The sequence below is a fragment of the Tympanuchus pallidicinctus genome, unplaced genomic scaffold, assembly GCF_026119805.1.
Source record: "Tympanuchus pallidicinctus isolate F22 unplaced genomic scaffold, pur_lepc_1.0 scaffold7, whole genome shotgun sequence".
Classification (NCBI taxonomy): domain Eukaryota; kingdom Metazoa; phylum Chordata; class Aves; order Galliformes; family Phasianidae; genus Tympanuchus; species Tympanuchus pallidicinctus.
Genome location: NW_026294791.1, coordinates 25135801 through 25150433, shown reverse-complemented (window position 1 = coordinate 25150433; position 14633 = coordinate 25135801). Strand labels below are relative to the sequence as shown.

The 14633-nt window shown below is 37.2% G+C and overlaps 1 protein-coding gene across 12 annotated transcripts in view; it reads left to right on the top strand.

Moving 5' to 3' along the window:
- RALGPS2 (Ral GEF with PH domain and SH3 binding motif 2) overlaps positions 1 to 14633 on the top strand; it is a 109637-nt gene that overhangs the window by 80987 nt on the left and 14017 nt on the right. For 10 of the 12 annotated variants that reach the window (XM_052665851.1, XM_052665850.1, XM_052665847.1 and 7 more), the window contains 5 exons: positions 732 to 799; positions 1138 to 1273; positions 2141 to 2292; positions 10608 to 10662; positions 14282 to 14359. In XM_052665851.1, coding sequence (XP_052521811.1) covers positions 732 to 799; positions 1138 to 1273; positions 2141 to 2292; positions 10608 to 10662; positions 14282 to 14359 — 489 coding nt within the window. The remainder of the gene's footprint in view (positions 1 to 731; positions 800 to 1137; positions 1274 to 2140; positions 2293 to 10607; positions 10663 to 14281; positions 14360 to 14633) is intronic. The other 2 variants (XM_052665855.1, XM_052665857.1) reach the window with 1 other exon arrangement.

The following is a 14633-nucleotide window of genomic DNA, read 5'->3' as shown; positions in this document are numbered from 1 at the left end:
AGGAACTGTTAAACTTCAAACATAACTCTCCCTAAAAATAAATAGATGCTTTTCCATGCTTACTAATTTCAAAGATTATAGTTCTGCAAGTTGTGCAAACGAGATGTTAGATATTTATAGAGTCTGCCTCCTTTACAGTGCTATTGAAAATAGCATTTAAAAATGCCTGCTGTAGAAAAAGCTTGAATTATCGATGCAAGCAAGTTGATAATATATTTTATGAAAAGCCAGAGAAGGATTTTGGCCTCTGTAGCAAAGACAAGTTGGCCCACTTCGTAGCAAAAACAAAATCTTGAGGGTACAGTGAATATAAATATTTGTTCCCAGGCAAGGAGAATTACTCAGGTTGGAAAAGACCTTAAAGATCATCAGTAAAAGTTGCAGCGCTTTGCTGTAGTGTAAGTTTTGCTATTGGTTTAAATCCTCCTTCAACATGGTACTGCTTGTTCTGGTCTGTATGAGTCAAAGCGATGGGTTCATTTACTATATTATGCCTTGACATGTTGTGTTCTAAGCCTAGAGCCCTGCTGCAGTCATTTTTCCACATGAAAGAAAAAAAAAGTTTGGATATAACGTATGCTAAACACAGCTGCAAGATGTATGCTGACATCATATTGTTTCTTGCAATGACAAAGCCAAGAAACGTTCAATTGTAAACTTACATATGTATCAGAACTCTTCCTTTTGCACACCTCTATTTCCTGCTAATTTTTAGTTCTCCTTTGGTGCAGACTTTCATTAAAGATCGAACCAGGTACCAGCACCCCCCACTCTGCTGCTTCCAGAGAAGATTTAGTAGGTAAGTGCTCAGTACCTGTGAAAAGACTTCGTGCTGCCAAATTCATTATTTTTGAGTTGTGATTGTGTAGCCAATTTACTTTAGGCTAATAAAGAAGCATGATGTCTAAACACTGTACGTTGGTAATGAAAATTCTGAATTGATCTGTAAAGAGAGAGGTTTTTTTAAGAAGCTGTGTCAGTTAAATATCAGTAGGAGTACGTCATTAAATTTTGTTACGGGGCACCTCTTGCTAGTTGAGTTTAGAAAGGTCTTCGCAGCTTGTCCACACTTTTCTTAGAAATATCCCTGATAATAATTCTGATATTACTTGGAAGTAATGTTGTCTTTGTTCCCAGCTTCTGAAGTTGGAGCATCGCCACAAAGTGGACGGAAAAATGTTGCAGCTGAAGGAGCCTTGCTGCCGCCAACACCCCCTTCACCTCGGAACTTGATTCCGCATGGGCATAGGAAGTGTCACAGCCTGGGATACAAGTCAGCATTTTATTTAACCTGAAAATCCCGAGCCTTCTGATGTATTATCTTTCAATATAAAGGCTTTGTTTTAAAATGCTGTGGTTTGTACGCAGTATTTCACTTGCAGATCAGTTCGTGCCTAGAGCTCAAATTCAAAACGGTAGTGCTAGTGTCACAGCTGATAATTAGTTAAACTAGGAAGCCTGTGTGTCTGCTAGAATAATAGCTAGTGAATTAGTAAAAATAGGTTTTTTTTAACTGACAGAACTGCCATTGAGTTTATCTTATTTCAGTTCTAATTTTAAAAAGTAATTCTCATTTCTATTCTTGTAGTGAGAGAGCTCCTTTGTAGGTTTTCATGACTTTGCATATTGGTGGTATGAGTTTCTTGTATCTATCTAGTTGTGCATCTGATATTTTGATAATTACCTCATTGCTTCCCTTCTCATTTTTTCAAAATGCAAGAAGGTAAATTGTCTGTAATTCATCTTTAACCTTCTCATTCTGTAAGTTTAGTTGCTAGATGCTCATATGAGGCTAGAATGAAATTCTAAAGTTTAATCATGTTAGTGTTACATAATATCATAAGGCATTATTGTCTTAAAAATAATTTAAGGCCTTCTAATTTTCTCTTGGCTCAAAGAGCACTGTGTAGTTTTGACATTGGCAGTTCCTTCAGGTAATAGTGTTTGTGCCCTGTCACTTATGTAGTGGTGCAGCTCCCTATGCCACCCGTCTAAATGCCTGTTTGCAACAATTTATCACTTGCACCATGTTTTTTGTTAGGCTTTTGGAACACATTGCGTGTTATCCTTCAGCATGTTAAAGCAGCATCTTTTGAAATATATCAGAGATGATGTAAGTTTTCTTGTTATTTTTTCCTAGTTTCATACACAAGATGAATACAGCTGAATTCAAAAGCGCAACATTCCCTAACGCAGGACCAAGGCACCTGCTGGACGACAGCGTCATGGAGCCTCACGTCCCATCGAGAGGGCAGGCAGAAAGCTCCACCCTTTCTAGTGGAATTTCAATAGGTGGGAACTGTAAGCATGCTTGTGCAGTAAATGGTCTTCCAGTAAGGATTTTAGCATGGACATTATGTGCAGTGGTTCTATTCTAAAATGCCAATTCTACTTTAGAGCAGACTTGAGAAATGTAGGTGTGGAAAGGTAGTATAAATTGTATAGTATAAACCACAGGGTAACAAATTATTAAAAAGTGGGCCATTATTTTTATAGCCTCTTAAATGATACTCCCCTCATTACCTCTCTCCTACCTCATGGAGTGGAGTGAAGTACAGAACACCTTTTCATAGTTTTTTCTTTCTTCCAGCTTCCCCCCCCAAGTTGCTCTAAATTAAAATGGTCTCAGGGTATGTATTTGAAATGCCTTATAAAACTGACAGTGAGAACTGTAAGTTGCCGACAGTCTTTAGAAGCGTAATTGATAACTGCCTTTAGATCTTGGCAGGAGCAGATAGCAGTTTAACCTGCAGATACTTCAAAATGTCAGAATAGACTTCATTTTGATAAATTATTTATCTTCAGATATTTAAGGTATCCTTTTTGCTTCCTGAGTTTCTGGTGGGCCATAAGTTGCTCTTTTTTCCTGTTGCCCTCAGGAACGTAAAGGGAGGGGAGAAGAAGGCAAGTGCTTCTCAGATCTACCTGACTGCAGCCAGAGTTGAGAAATTAAACTTCTGCCACAGTACCTTTTCTTGAAATAATTTGTTTGGTAGGGTGCTTCAGTTTTTTTACATGGTTATGGAAACATAGGATTTTTGTAGTGATATATCTTTACTTGGATGATGTAACTGTAGAAAGCACCTCTGCTTTTTCTCCCCCAGCAAGAGAAACAAGGTCATCTATTTTCAAATTATAGTTTTCAGGAATTGCTCTTGTGTTTTACTGAGAAGAAAGCCATAATTTGAGCAAACACCAGATTTTTCTTGTGAAAAATCAAATACCTGGGGGCAGTGATTTTTAAAATTATGTTAATAAGAGAATCCGTGGGACTAGCTTAAATCAGAGTAGACAGCTTCTGCTATTAAATGTGTACTGTTTGACAGTTGTCTGTAGATTGCCTGCTCTGGCAAAAGTTGCCATAATCATCCAGCAGGAATGGTGGTGCTTTTAAGCAGCACACAGCTCACATTTCTCTGGGATTGCACCATACAGGAGATCAGAGCTCCTCATGCAGTTTACTGTCATCCTAGAAACTTCTCAGCATTATGCAGGGTTTAGGGAGGAAATACAACTTTGAGATTTAGCATTGTCATTTTCTTAGTGTAGTTGATTTGAACCTTCATGTGGTGCTTTAGCTGTTTACTTTTGATGTTTTCAGTCTAAATAATACAATAAACTTCTACAGATGATCCTTTTCTCAGGCTAGATTATTCTTTTGCTTTCATTAGAGTTGAGCAGGAAAGGTTTGCCAGAGTTGACAGGCAGTTTTTCAAATGGCATAATTTGGAACCTGTCACCATCTAGATGTTTTGGGGAACACAGGGATTTCCTATTTGGTCTAATCTGTGGATCTTACAACTTTTTGTATTGCTTAGATCAACCGTCAGCTGTCAACTTGATAAGTCACTTACAAGCTGGAATAAATTGCCCCCTTTAGAAGACTTTTAAAATCTCTTGTAAAACATCAGCCTTAAGTGTTCTGCAGAAGATCACCATTTGTGGTTAGAGCTTCACCTCTTCCATTCTCTTCCACCTCCAATCTCCCTTTGTTCAGATACTTCAGGTTTTTATCAGCCTTTGACGGAGTCCAGCATCATCAGTGCTTTTGCTACCTCTTGATTATAAAAATTTCTATGATGCAAAAGACAGATAGATAAATACATAAAAGAAAACAGAAATGCGTAGGTAGAGTAAATTATATAGAGGCTTGCAGTATTTATTAACGGAGAATTCTTGGAACTCTTAGTTGTCTGGCATTCTGTACTGCTGCCTCAACAGTATTTAAAGAAGTCGATTGAAGCTGCTTAAGTTCCTCCATCAGGTTTGAAGTGTTCTGTTTACTCAGTACTTGGAAGTTGTACAGTCACTGCAGCAGAGGTGGTTTAACAGGTTCTACACAACTTCAAAAGATGGACAAGAAAACTTCTGAAGGTATGCACTGAAAAGAGTGTTATTCTTCTCTCTGCACATAAATGTGGATTTAAGCCTGTTGCTCTGGGAACAGGACTGCCTTTTCTTAGATAAAAGCCCATACAGGACTGAAGTTTTTGGACAAATCATTCCTCTTCAAAATGTGGCTGTTGTTTCTGATACGCCAGCAGCTTGAATGTGGCCTTAGTGATGACTGCCACTTCACTATACATTAAATCACTCTTTTGTTTTGAGGCTCAGAGCTGTTTGAACTTTTCATTTTGCAAATCATAAGATCTTTTTAGCATTTTGTCCTGATAATTTAAAAAATCATCCATGTCCACTTAATAACAAAAAAAACACACGTCTTCACAGGCAAGCACACGTGTGTGTAGGTTGAAATGTTATCAGCAATCTCTCCATTTTACTTGCCAAGTGGCACAGTAATGTAGTATGTAATGCAGTATGTGTGGGTTTTGTTTTGACTGAGTGGCAGACAAGGGGAAGAACTGGCACTGCCCTGTGCCCTCCCCTGCACAGTGTTCCTATGCGGTCTGTGCTACACACAATCATCTCATGAAAAATATCACTAAAAATCACATAATAATGTTTTAAGTTCGTGATCATGTGGGGCCACGTGTGGCCTGCAGGTTGAACATGCCTGATCGAAATCATTGGAGCATGCAAATTTCTTTTTTGTGAGACCTCGTGCTGGTTGCCTTTTCTGCTGATTAACAACTGTTGTCCTTTCGCAGTTCAGAAAAGCAATTTTTAAACAAAGATTCTCCAGTGTACAGCTTCTTCATATACTTAAGGACTCTTCCATTTGTATTTGGCCAGTTATCTATGATGGAAGCTTTCACTCAGTAATCAGGAGATCAGCAGCAGTATCGTCATTGTAGAGTAACGTGGCCAGATGTGCAGCTGGTTCTGTTGCGATTTTATCTGAACAAGAACAGCAGTGCTGCAGATATTCTAAGCAGAAGAAACACTAGAGCAGGCATACCCAATATGAAGTTGGAAATGTTTACATGAATTCGGAAATGTTAACAACAGAGATTTGTCTCCTCTGAGGTTTAGACATTCATGTTTTCAACAGCTGCATTTGAGCTAGTCATCTGGAGCTTTTTATAATCACGTGGAGAGATGGTATCTTCAAGGGTGTGATTCATCTCATTCTCAAGGGGGCAGCTAAAAAAAGCTTGTATGACTCTTGTCCTTAAAATACTTCAGTTCTTTGGATTTCTTTGGATCACAGAATCACAGAATTGTAGGGGTTGGAAGGGACCTCCAGAGATCATCGAGTCCAACCCCCCTGCCAAAGCAGGTTCCCCACACCAGGTTGCACAGGTAGGCATCCAGGCAGGTCTTGAACATCTCCAGAGAAGGAGACTCCACAACCTCCCTGGGCAGCCAGATCATGGTTGCATTCGTAGATAGCGTAAATCTTTATTTTATTCATAAGGTTATTGGATTTTTTTTTTAAGAATACAGTTTTCTAGCACTACCTGATTTACTTATACTTTTTTTTTTTTTAGTTCTTCTCATAGTCAAGTGTCTTCAAGTATCTCTGCAGCACTGTTTACCTTCATTCACGTTTATAGAAGTTTGGGATTTCCAGCACAGTTCAGCCAAGCTATATTCTGCATCTGTTTGATTGTTCAAATAATTCTGCAGATGTGAAGGGAGTGTGTAAAATCACCTCTTCATATATTGCTTCTGTGTGGTTTTTCTCCTTTTACACCAGCCAGCATACCAGATGCAGGGTAAATTTGCCTGAGAGGTTTCTGAACATGCATTCTCATGGGTACACCAGTTAAGTGTTGTTATAAAAGTAAGACCACAGAAAGAAACAGCTGAAATTGAGAGTTAAATTTTAGAAGCTTAAAAACTCAAAGAACACACATTTCTAGATCATATTTGTAAGAGTTTCAAATGCAAGTTAAGTTTTAACTTTAGTCTTTTCTTCCTAGACCTTTTTTTTTCTTACTTTTCCTAGTCTGCAGTGCTATGGGTGAAGGTCTGAAAAATAAAGCTATGAAGCATTTGTATTTTGTTGTGTGTTCCAGTTGGTCAAGGATAACTTGAGCCTTTATGTTAATGCAATCAGTGAAATTAATGCCATAGTCTAAGAAAGGTGTTTGAAATCAATGCAAATTAATGTAAGAAAATGGCTTTGTGGGAACAGTACATTTGGCAAATCTGAACTGGCATAAAATGCTTACAAAGCTATCAACTTTTTAATGAATTAGTCTATTAATTCTCCATCATGAAGCACTTGAATCCTACAAGAGATTATATTTCTCTTTGAATAAATGAAGTATAGGTGTAGGTATACAGCATGCATATTTTCAGTTTTTTGGCAGCCTTTACAGTAGGGAAGAACTCTACACAGCCAGTGTGTGTTTGAGTCTTACCCCATCGTGTACTGTTCAGGTGTTTAGGACTCCTGAGTCATCAGCAGTCAGATGGAGAAGGTCAAAGTTGGGTAGGATTACAGGCAGAAGTAGTATTTTCTTTATTTTTTATAATATTCTTTTTGCACAAGAATGTAGGTGCCAATCTCTTGCTGTAATTCTGGCTACCCCTTCTCTGCTGTTGTGAACTACTATTTTCTTAGGGATAAGGTTTAAATAATAAAAAAAAAGCAGAGTTGTGAAGTTCTTCAAATTAAAAATGTGCATCTGGATACGTGGATTTGAGTAGAGAAAAGGGACATTCAGCACCTGGCCTTCCCCAATCCTTAATAGTGTTTGGGAGAGGGCATTCACTTTTTGTGTTTTGTGATCAGTGCAGCTGTGCACAACCTGTTTTTGCCCCATCTGTATCCTATGGCTTCTGTTCTTTTTGTTAGCTGGATGAAAGTAGTTACTAGTTATATTTTATGTCTGTGTGTTGATTTTCTGGCAGTATATTGAGTTATCAGTCAGTCTTAACACCACTAGTGTTGAGCTCCTTAAATTTTGTCATACAGTACATGATACTGAACAAGTTAAAATATTTGAGAAACTTTGTTGTAGTAATAGACTTAACAAGGCAGAAAGTTTTAGGACACAAAGTCCATCTCCATGGCATTTGCTAGACTGTACCATGCTGCAACAATTGAGGATCAGGCCTACTGACCAGTATTTTATGTTTTTGCATTAGAATTTCAAGCTCTGTCAGGTCAGTCACTGGCTATAGTGACTAGAGCTCTGGAAACACTGTGTAACTGGAGCCAAAAGAGTGTCAGTTGCAGATTTGAGAAGGGGAAAGAATTTTTAGTCTGAATACTTTTTAAGCTCTTTGGGGTTGGTTTGTTTATATTAACACCTGTTTAACTTTGGGGACTAACTTATGGATAAAGGAAGCCTGTGTTAAATGTTCCATATCCTCAGACTTTCAGCAACGAATGGATGCTGTGATTGGTGGGAGGGAATGGGTATGCCATGGTCTAGGCATTCCCTATCACGGGAGTAGAAGCCTAGCCTCGCTTTCTGGGTGGCTGTAGCAGAGGCATGTGTATGTGTATCTAGAAGTGCAACCAGCAAATTCACTTCTGTATTCAGCTGCAGTTCTGGAGCTCTGGGTAAGCAATCCTGAAAGTTCTCCACTGATTGTCAGCACAGTGAGCGAAAGCCCATTTTAGCAATTGCTGCTGTTCCTGGGGAAGGAAAAGGCCTTTCTGCTCTGTAGTATTTGTGTTATTAGTAATAAAGCAAACTAGAAAGATAACAGTATGTGTCAGGAGGTTTCTTAAATCAAACCAGAACTCGTGCAGATTACTTAATAGAAATGATTTGAACTGCCTAGAATTTCTTGTTAAGTTTAACCTGAAGACCTGCTTGAGGTTGTTGGAAAAAAAAACAAATATTGAGTACATACTTGAGAAAAATTTAAGAAGGTGATATATTTTTAAAGTAGTGAATGAATGAAATATTTCCAGTTGAGGTGGTGGTTAAATAGTGCACTTTAATGTTTAAACAGAATTTGGCTAGGCATCTAATTTTTAGTATGTTAAACAGTTCCTTTCACTCTGTTTTGTTTTGAATTGAGGGTTATAATACATCTTTTTCTTTTGAGGAAAGTTTTCTTTTTTTTTAATGTATTTTGTTATGCAGAAAATGTTGAGTTTCTTAGAATCTGAAAGAAGTCCCATTAGATACGTTCTGTGTAACTGTTAAAGAGAGTGAGTTGAGAGCTAAAATTCAGCTGTTTCCAGGTTTCTATTACAGTTCCTTTGAGAACAACACAGGCATCTACATAGCTGGGATGGTTACTCTGCTTTCTTCTAAATTAACATTGCATTAAGAAGTGTCATTGCTTTATCAACAAAACCTTTTGATTGAGCCCCCAGAATACATGCAAGTTTTCTCACTGTTCTGAATGTGTCACAGGGATTATCACTTTCTGAAAGATGACGTTCCAGCTCTTCAGCAGTAGTTTGTTTTGCATTTCTAAAAGCAGCACTTGCTTTTAAATGTTTTTGTTAGAATACTTAGCATAGTGTTTGATATATAACTCTCTTAGCAAAGCCAATGTAGTTAGCTTCAAAATGTCATTTTGGATAAAGTTTTAACATCTGTTCAAATATTTATTAAAAAACCAAACCTTCGTAATACAGAATTTGTTGTGCAGTTACTTGAAGTAAGAACTCTTACTCCTCTGTAGTAACAGTGGCTCCTAGATGTGCTGTCCTCACAGCTGCTGGATGATGCCATCTACGGTGACTATTTTTCCTGGAGTCTTGTTTAAGCTGTTTCTGTTCCATCAGTCCCTTTACAACCCAGCTATTGTAAAACAAGAGACAGTGCAGAATGCATGTACAAATCTAAAGGATTTGTACCAATCTGCTATTCCATATAGAGGGTAAATAATCAAGAAGCATGAAATGTTCATAAATATGGCAAAGAAACAATCAGAGACATCAACTGTACAGCAGCTGCCTGCTGCTGTAACTTTTAAGTAGTTAAATGCTGAAGCATGTAAGTGCTTAAATATTAAAGACACTCTAGAAAATGTTTAGTCACCCCTTGAGTCTTATACTCCTCTTTCTTACAGCAATCTGTGCCTGGCATAGGAGCCAGTATTTCCACCATCACTTTGTTGTCTCTTAGCTGCTTCTACCATATAAGTTACCTTTAATGTTAGTGTGAAGCAGGCTAGGATGTTCCTTTCAGGGCAAAATCAAGGAGAGGCAAATAATCTAGTATTCCGTGGAGAACTGTGCTAGATCATGTTAGTAAGATGTTGAGCTAATGTTTGGCAAGCAGGCTAAGTTGAATTGGTTGGCAGGTAAAAGCATGTAGTTTCTCTTAAATTTTGCATGGAAAGAGGTACAGCCAGTGCTGAGACTTTCATTGCTCAGACTGCATTGCTCCTGCTGTGTGAGAATTGCTTCCATCTTTACTCTGCATTTCCTCAAGAAATACACAGACTGCTTAACTCTTCAGGGCACAACTGTCCTCCTGATTTTTCTGCATGAAATCACAGGGAACTTGTTGTTATTTTCAGCCTTTCTTCTACTGTGGGAACCCATAAGAAAGGCGTGTTGATTCAGATTGGTTTGTGTTCTTGTTTGTTTTTGGTTTTTTTTTGCTTTTTTGTTTTTTAAGTTTGTCTGAAAGCAATTCTAAATAACTTTTTAAATATATTCAAGTAGGAAAGCCAGCAAATTTTCAAGTCAAAGTGCCAAAACAACAGATCCTTGAGCAATAAATCCTCAAAAGTGCCTGTAAAAATGACAGAAATTACTTGAACAGCATAAGTAGAAGTAGTTATAAGTACTGTAACAGCTAAAATTGTACCTGTTAAAGCCGTGAAAGAAAACAGATATTTGTCAGATACTTCCTTCAGGTTGTTGGAAAGCAAATAACAGATTTGTATGCGTATTGATTAATTTATTTATTTTCATTTTTAAGAACACTAGACGTGACACTATCTTGTCAGTTTTTAAACACTTTTTAAAGTGCATATGCTGTTAATCAGACAAATCAGCATTTACGATCATCCTTACATTTTCAAAATGTCCTTTCTCTTATTAGGTAGGATTCCTTATGTTTATCTTCTTCATATGCACCTAGGTGCAGTCCATTTTAATCTCTACTTCAATTTCATGTGAGGTTCCTGAAGCAAACAATCATTTTTGCTGTAGTGTTTTGGTGAAGTACGTTATGCATTTAATCTTAAATATTCTGAGGAGAAACAGGCCAGATCAGGAGTAGTTGAGTTGTAGATGATGAAATGAAGTTATCTTTCTTTCTTATTTTTTCAAGGTAGCAGTGATGGTTCTGAACTCAGTGAAGAGACTTCTTGGCCAGCATTTGAAAGGTAAGAAAAACTTTCTCAAACTGCATTTCTTTATTGAAATATTACTGCTTACAATCTCTCAGTCCTGAAAATGATGTTTTATTTTAGTGATCTGTGGATCACTTGTGAGAATTTGAGAGCCAAGGTTAATAAAACTCTAAAGAGGAGTGCTGAATCTGGTAAGGCAGCAGAGAAGTACCTTCTGCTCACTAGTAGTTAAAACAGAGTTTTGTCTAATTGAATGCCTACTCATTGCGCAGATTCTCCTACACAGATCAGCCTAAAAAGATCTTCTAAAAAGATACTTCTAAAAAGTATCATTAAACCCCAAATGATCTTTCTTCTTTTATATATTTGCATGTCTTGTGTATGGTATTCATTTAACCTGTTGATTTTCACTTTCTTTGAGATACTTCATCCAGTTTTGTTCCATTTGTTCTTGTCATTGACATCTTCACTTGTCTTTTCTCCCATGTCCTCTTGAACCCATTGTTACTTGCCTCCGTTACATAGGAAAGCACAGTAACAAACCTTACTTACGTCTTTTGTGGTTCAGAATTAGTATCTTGCCCCTTATCCTAATACCTGCAAATACTCGGCTATATTGCCCAATTTAGTCCTTTCTCATGGCTTTTGAGAATGTGGAAGAAGACTAACAGCTGCACCTTATAGAAAAAGTTGGAAGTTTCATCTTCCCATAGCTTGATAAGATGTGCATAAAGTGCTCAGTTTGCTTCAGTAACTTGATTTCAGGTTATCCATCAGCTTCAGAACTGCCTTGGATGACTTCTACCATCCTATGAAGACATGCCTGTTACAAGTTTTTTAGTTGAAGAGACTTGTAGTCAGGGACTGTATCACAGACTTCGTTCTATTTGAATTTAAGCAATTCAAGTTGTGTTACTTTAGGGCTGAAAATTTTGAAGATCACTCTCACTGCCAAAGGTAAACATTAATGTGCTATAAATATGATTATATGCACAAGGAAACACCATCAAGGTTTCTTTAGGTAAGAAATAAGAACATTCCATATAAGCACAGAAAAAATGTTGGGTCAGAAAAGAGATGTGTAACTTTTATGTGCTCTCTTATGCAATGTGAAATTTTCAGAGATTCTCATCTTACTTGAACTACAAGTTATTATTCAATCAAAACTTTTATGGGAAAGCTTTAGACAGAAGTGATGAATTCAGCTGTGTGCTCCTCAAGTAACAATAAAAGAGAAAACCTTAAGTTTTAGTAAGTCTCAATGTGTATCTCATGATTCTAGAGAACAGCAGCACTCTCCAGGATTGTTTGTGTGCACCTTTGAGATAAAGCAGGGTTTTTTTCATCCATGTTGTGAGGAGAACTGACCGGTCCTGACTTCTGCTAGTTAAAAATATTGCATTGTGTCCAACATGAGTGTGTCGGAAGATTTTTTTTTCCCTCTAAATTCCCAATTCCTTCAGTATTTTCCTTCCTCCTGAGAAGGGCACCTTGGTAACTGCACTTGAAGTTCCATGTTTTTGATGACAAGTTCTCTCCTTCTCTTCCAGCAAGGATTGATTTCCTAACAGACATTCAGAAAATGTGAAATTCCTGGCTATGCAACAGCCTTGCATCTGTTCTTTGGTTTATAAGATGCTGAAGTATGTTGTGAATTTAAATAATAAACTGAAATGCAAATATTAAGATGGTACAATCACTAGAAAGAACATCTTTGCAATTTTTATCAGTCTGGCTACCACTCTTAAAAGAATTATTCATCAAGGCATAAACATTAGTTGACTGGAATTGACAGGTACTGGCAAACAGGGGTGCAGTCAGTGTTCCTAATGACTGTGCCTACGCCATGCAAATGGGAATTCAATATTCCCCATTTAGAAATAGGATCTTTGGATACCAGAGCTCAAATCAGCATAACAGTAGAAATAAAGTAGAAATAATGTGCCCAAAGGGAAGAAATGAGATGTATGTTTCCCCGGGGACAGAAGGAAGTGAATGGAATACCAAATACTCTTGTCTTTTTTTTCTGGCCCTCCAGATATTTTTAACTGGAAGATGCAGAAGGGAGGAGAACTGGAGTCTCTGTGGTGGTTTTTTGTATTTTTAAGAGTAAACTTATTTTGAAACTTGAGAGAGCTTTCAGCATTGGAGCGTCCCTTTAAAGTTAATCAAAATTACTCCAAAGAACTTAATTTCCAGTTTTGACAGTGTATCATTTTAAGGATAGTATGTGAAATGCCACTTCATTCTTATTAGTTGTCAACCTGAGTGTTTCTGAGTAGATTTACCTTATATAGTTCAAATCCAGGAGAGATGCCCTCCTTGTTATGCAAAAAAGAATTGTAAGGTTAAGAAGAAAACTTACTTCATTTGCATGTGAAATAGCTGTATGCATATATATGCAACTCAATTAGTTGAAGTAGAAAGGTTTTCTTTCATCTTAGTTACTGCTTAATTTGTCCAAATCTTGAATGCTCTTTAAAAACAAAAAATATTTCATACATTCTAAGACATCTTTTATCTGCAGCTGGTGATTCATTAGTACCATGTTGGTGATTCCTTTTTCAACAGAAGAAATGTTTCATGTGGTTTCAAAAGAAAGCCACGACAACAATGAAATCATTATTTTTCTCATTTAATACTTTGTACCTTTACTGCATCTCTTTTGTAAGGGGCTTTTTTGCCTGCTATTCTGAATCTGGATTGGAACACAACAGTGTTAATTCTTTAGACTTCCCATTCCCATACCACCCTGCCCATATAAATGCACCTTTGCAGTTAATGCAAGGTGTTTCTGACAAGTGATAGGTTATTTGTTAGGTTTATACTATCTAGGAGATATTGCTTGTAAGCTTCTCACTCGTGTTCTTAATCACCTGCTTTCTGCAGAATTGGATTTCAGCATAATATGTTCAATTTGAAAAAAATGGATGAAAATAGGAGGTGGGAGAAAAGTGGACGTGTTTCTCTGTTGATTTAGATGGAATTCAGTAAATTCTCAGTTCAGAAAATCAACTTTCAGTAAAGCAAAGCAGTATTCAAAACAGAGGCCTACAACACAAATCCTAGATAACAGGATAGATCAGATTACAGGTGCTAAAATGTGGAGCCTGTGCATAAAGCTGAATGTTGATATGAATTGGAGAATTGAGATGTTGCTTGGATTCCTTCAGTGTATTGTAAGAACAACAGTGCTTGTCAGTCAATCCCAAGATATTTTGGTAGAGCTTTTGATTCCCTTCAACCCAACAGCCTGTGTGTGTGTGTCTACTCATAGAATTAGAAATGTGTTCTTTTTTGTAGTAACATCTTAGTCAAAATTTTAAGACATCAATGTTTTATTAATATGCCTTCTTTATAGAGATTTAGTTTCTAAGCTGTAAACACAGGCTTTTCTCTCAACGGTCACCTTCAGTGCTGATCAAACATCTCAGCATCATGAGTTTTGACAAAGTGAACACCAATTCAAATAAAAGGCATGGTATCTACCTCTGCATGTGTTTTTGTAAATAAAATTATCCTGGTTTTTATGTGGAAGAATTGGCTTTGTGATACGGACACAAAAGAAAATTACTAAGCTGTTTTAGCAGTCGTGCTGTTTGTGTGAATAAAAGTATATGTAATACATACAATTTATAATGGAATCCAACAGGAACAGGTTGTACCATTCTCTCGGTCCGGGGACAAGAGTGTCACGAAATGGCTATCGAGGCCACATGAAGGCCAGCAGGTACAATCCCCACTGCACACAGAGGTGTCAAACTTTCCCTCTGGTGTTGGTGATTTGGTTTGGTTTAATAATTAAGTGGTGTTTTCTGATGTTCTCTTTTTAACTTACATGTCCAAATAAATAAAGGTAAAGACCTTTTTTCTTCAAACTTAAAACTTTTTCCTTCTGTGACTTAATCTGTGTCATCATAAGGGCTTTTGCTCATTCTGGTCTGCAAATCCCAATTCTGAACCACTGGGTCTCTGTATCCATGCTTAAAGGTATTTTACCATTG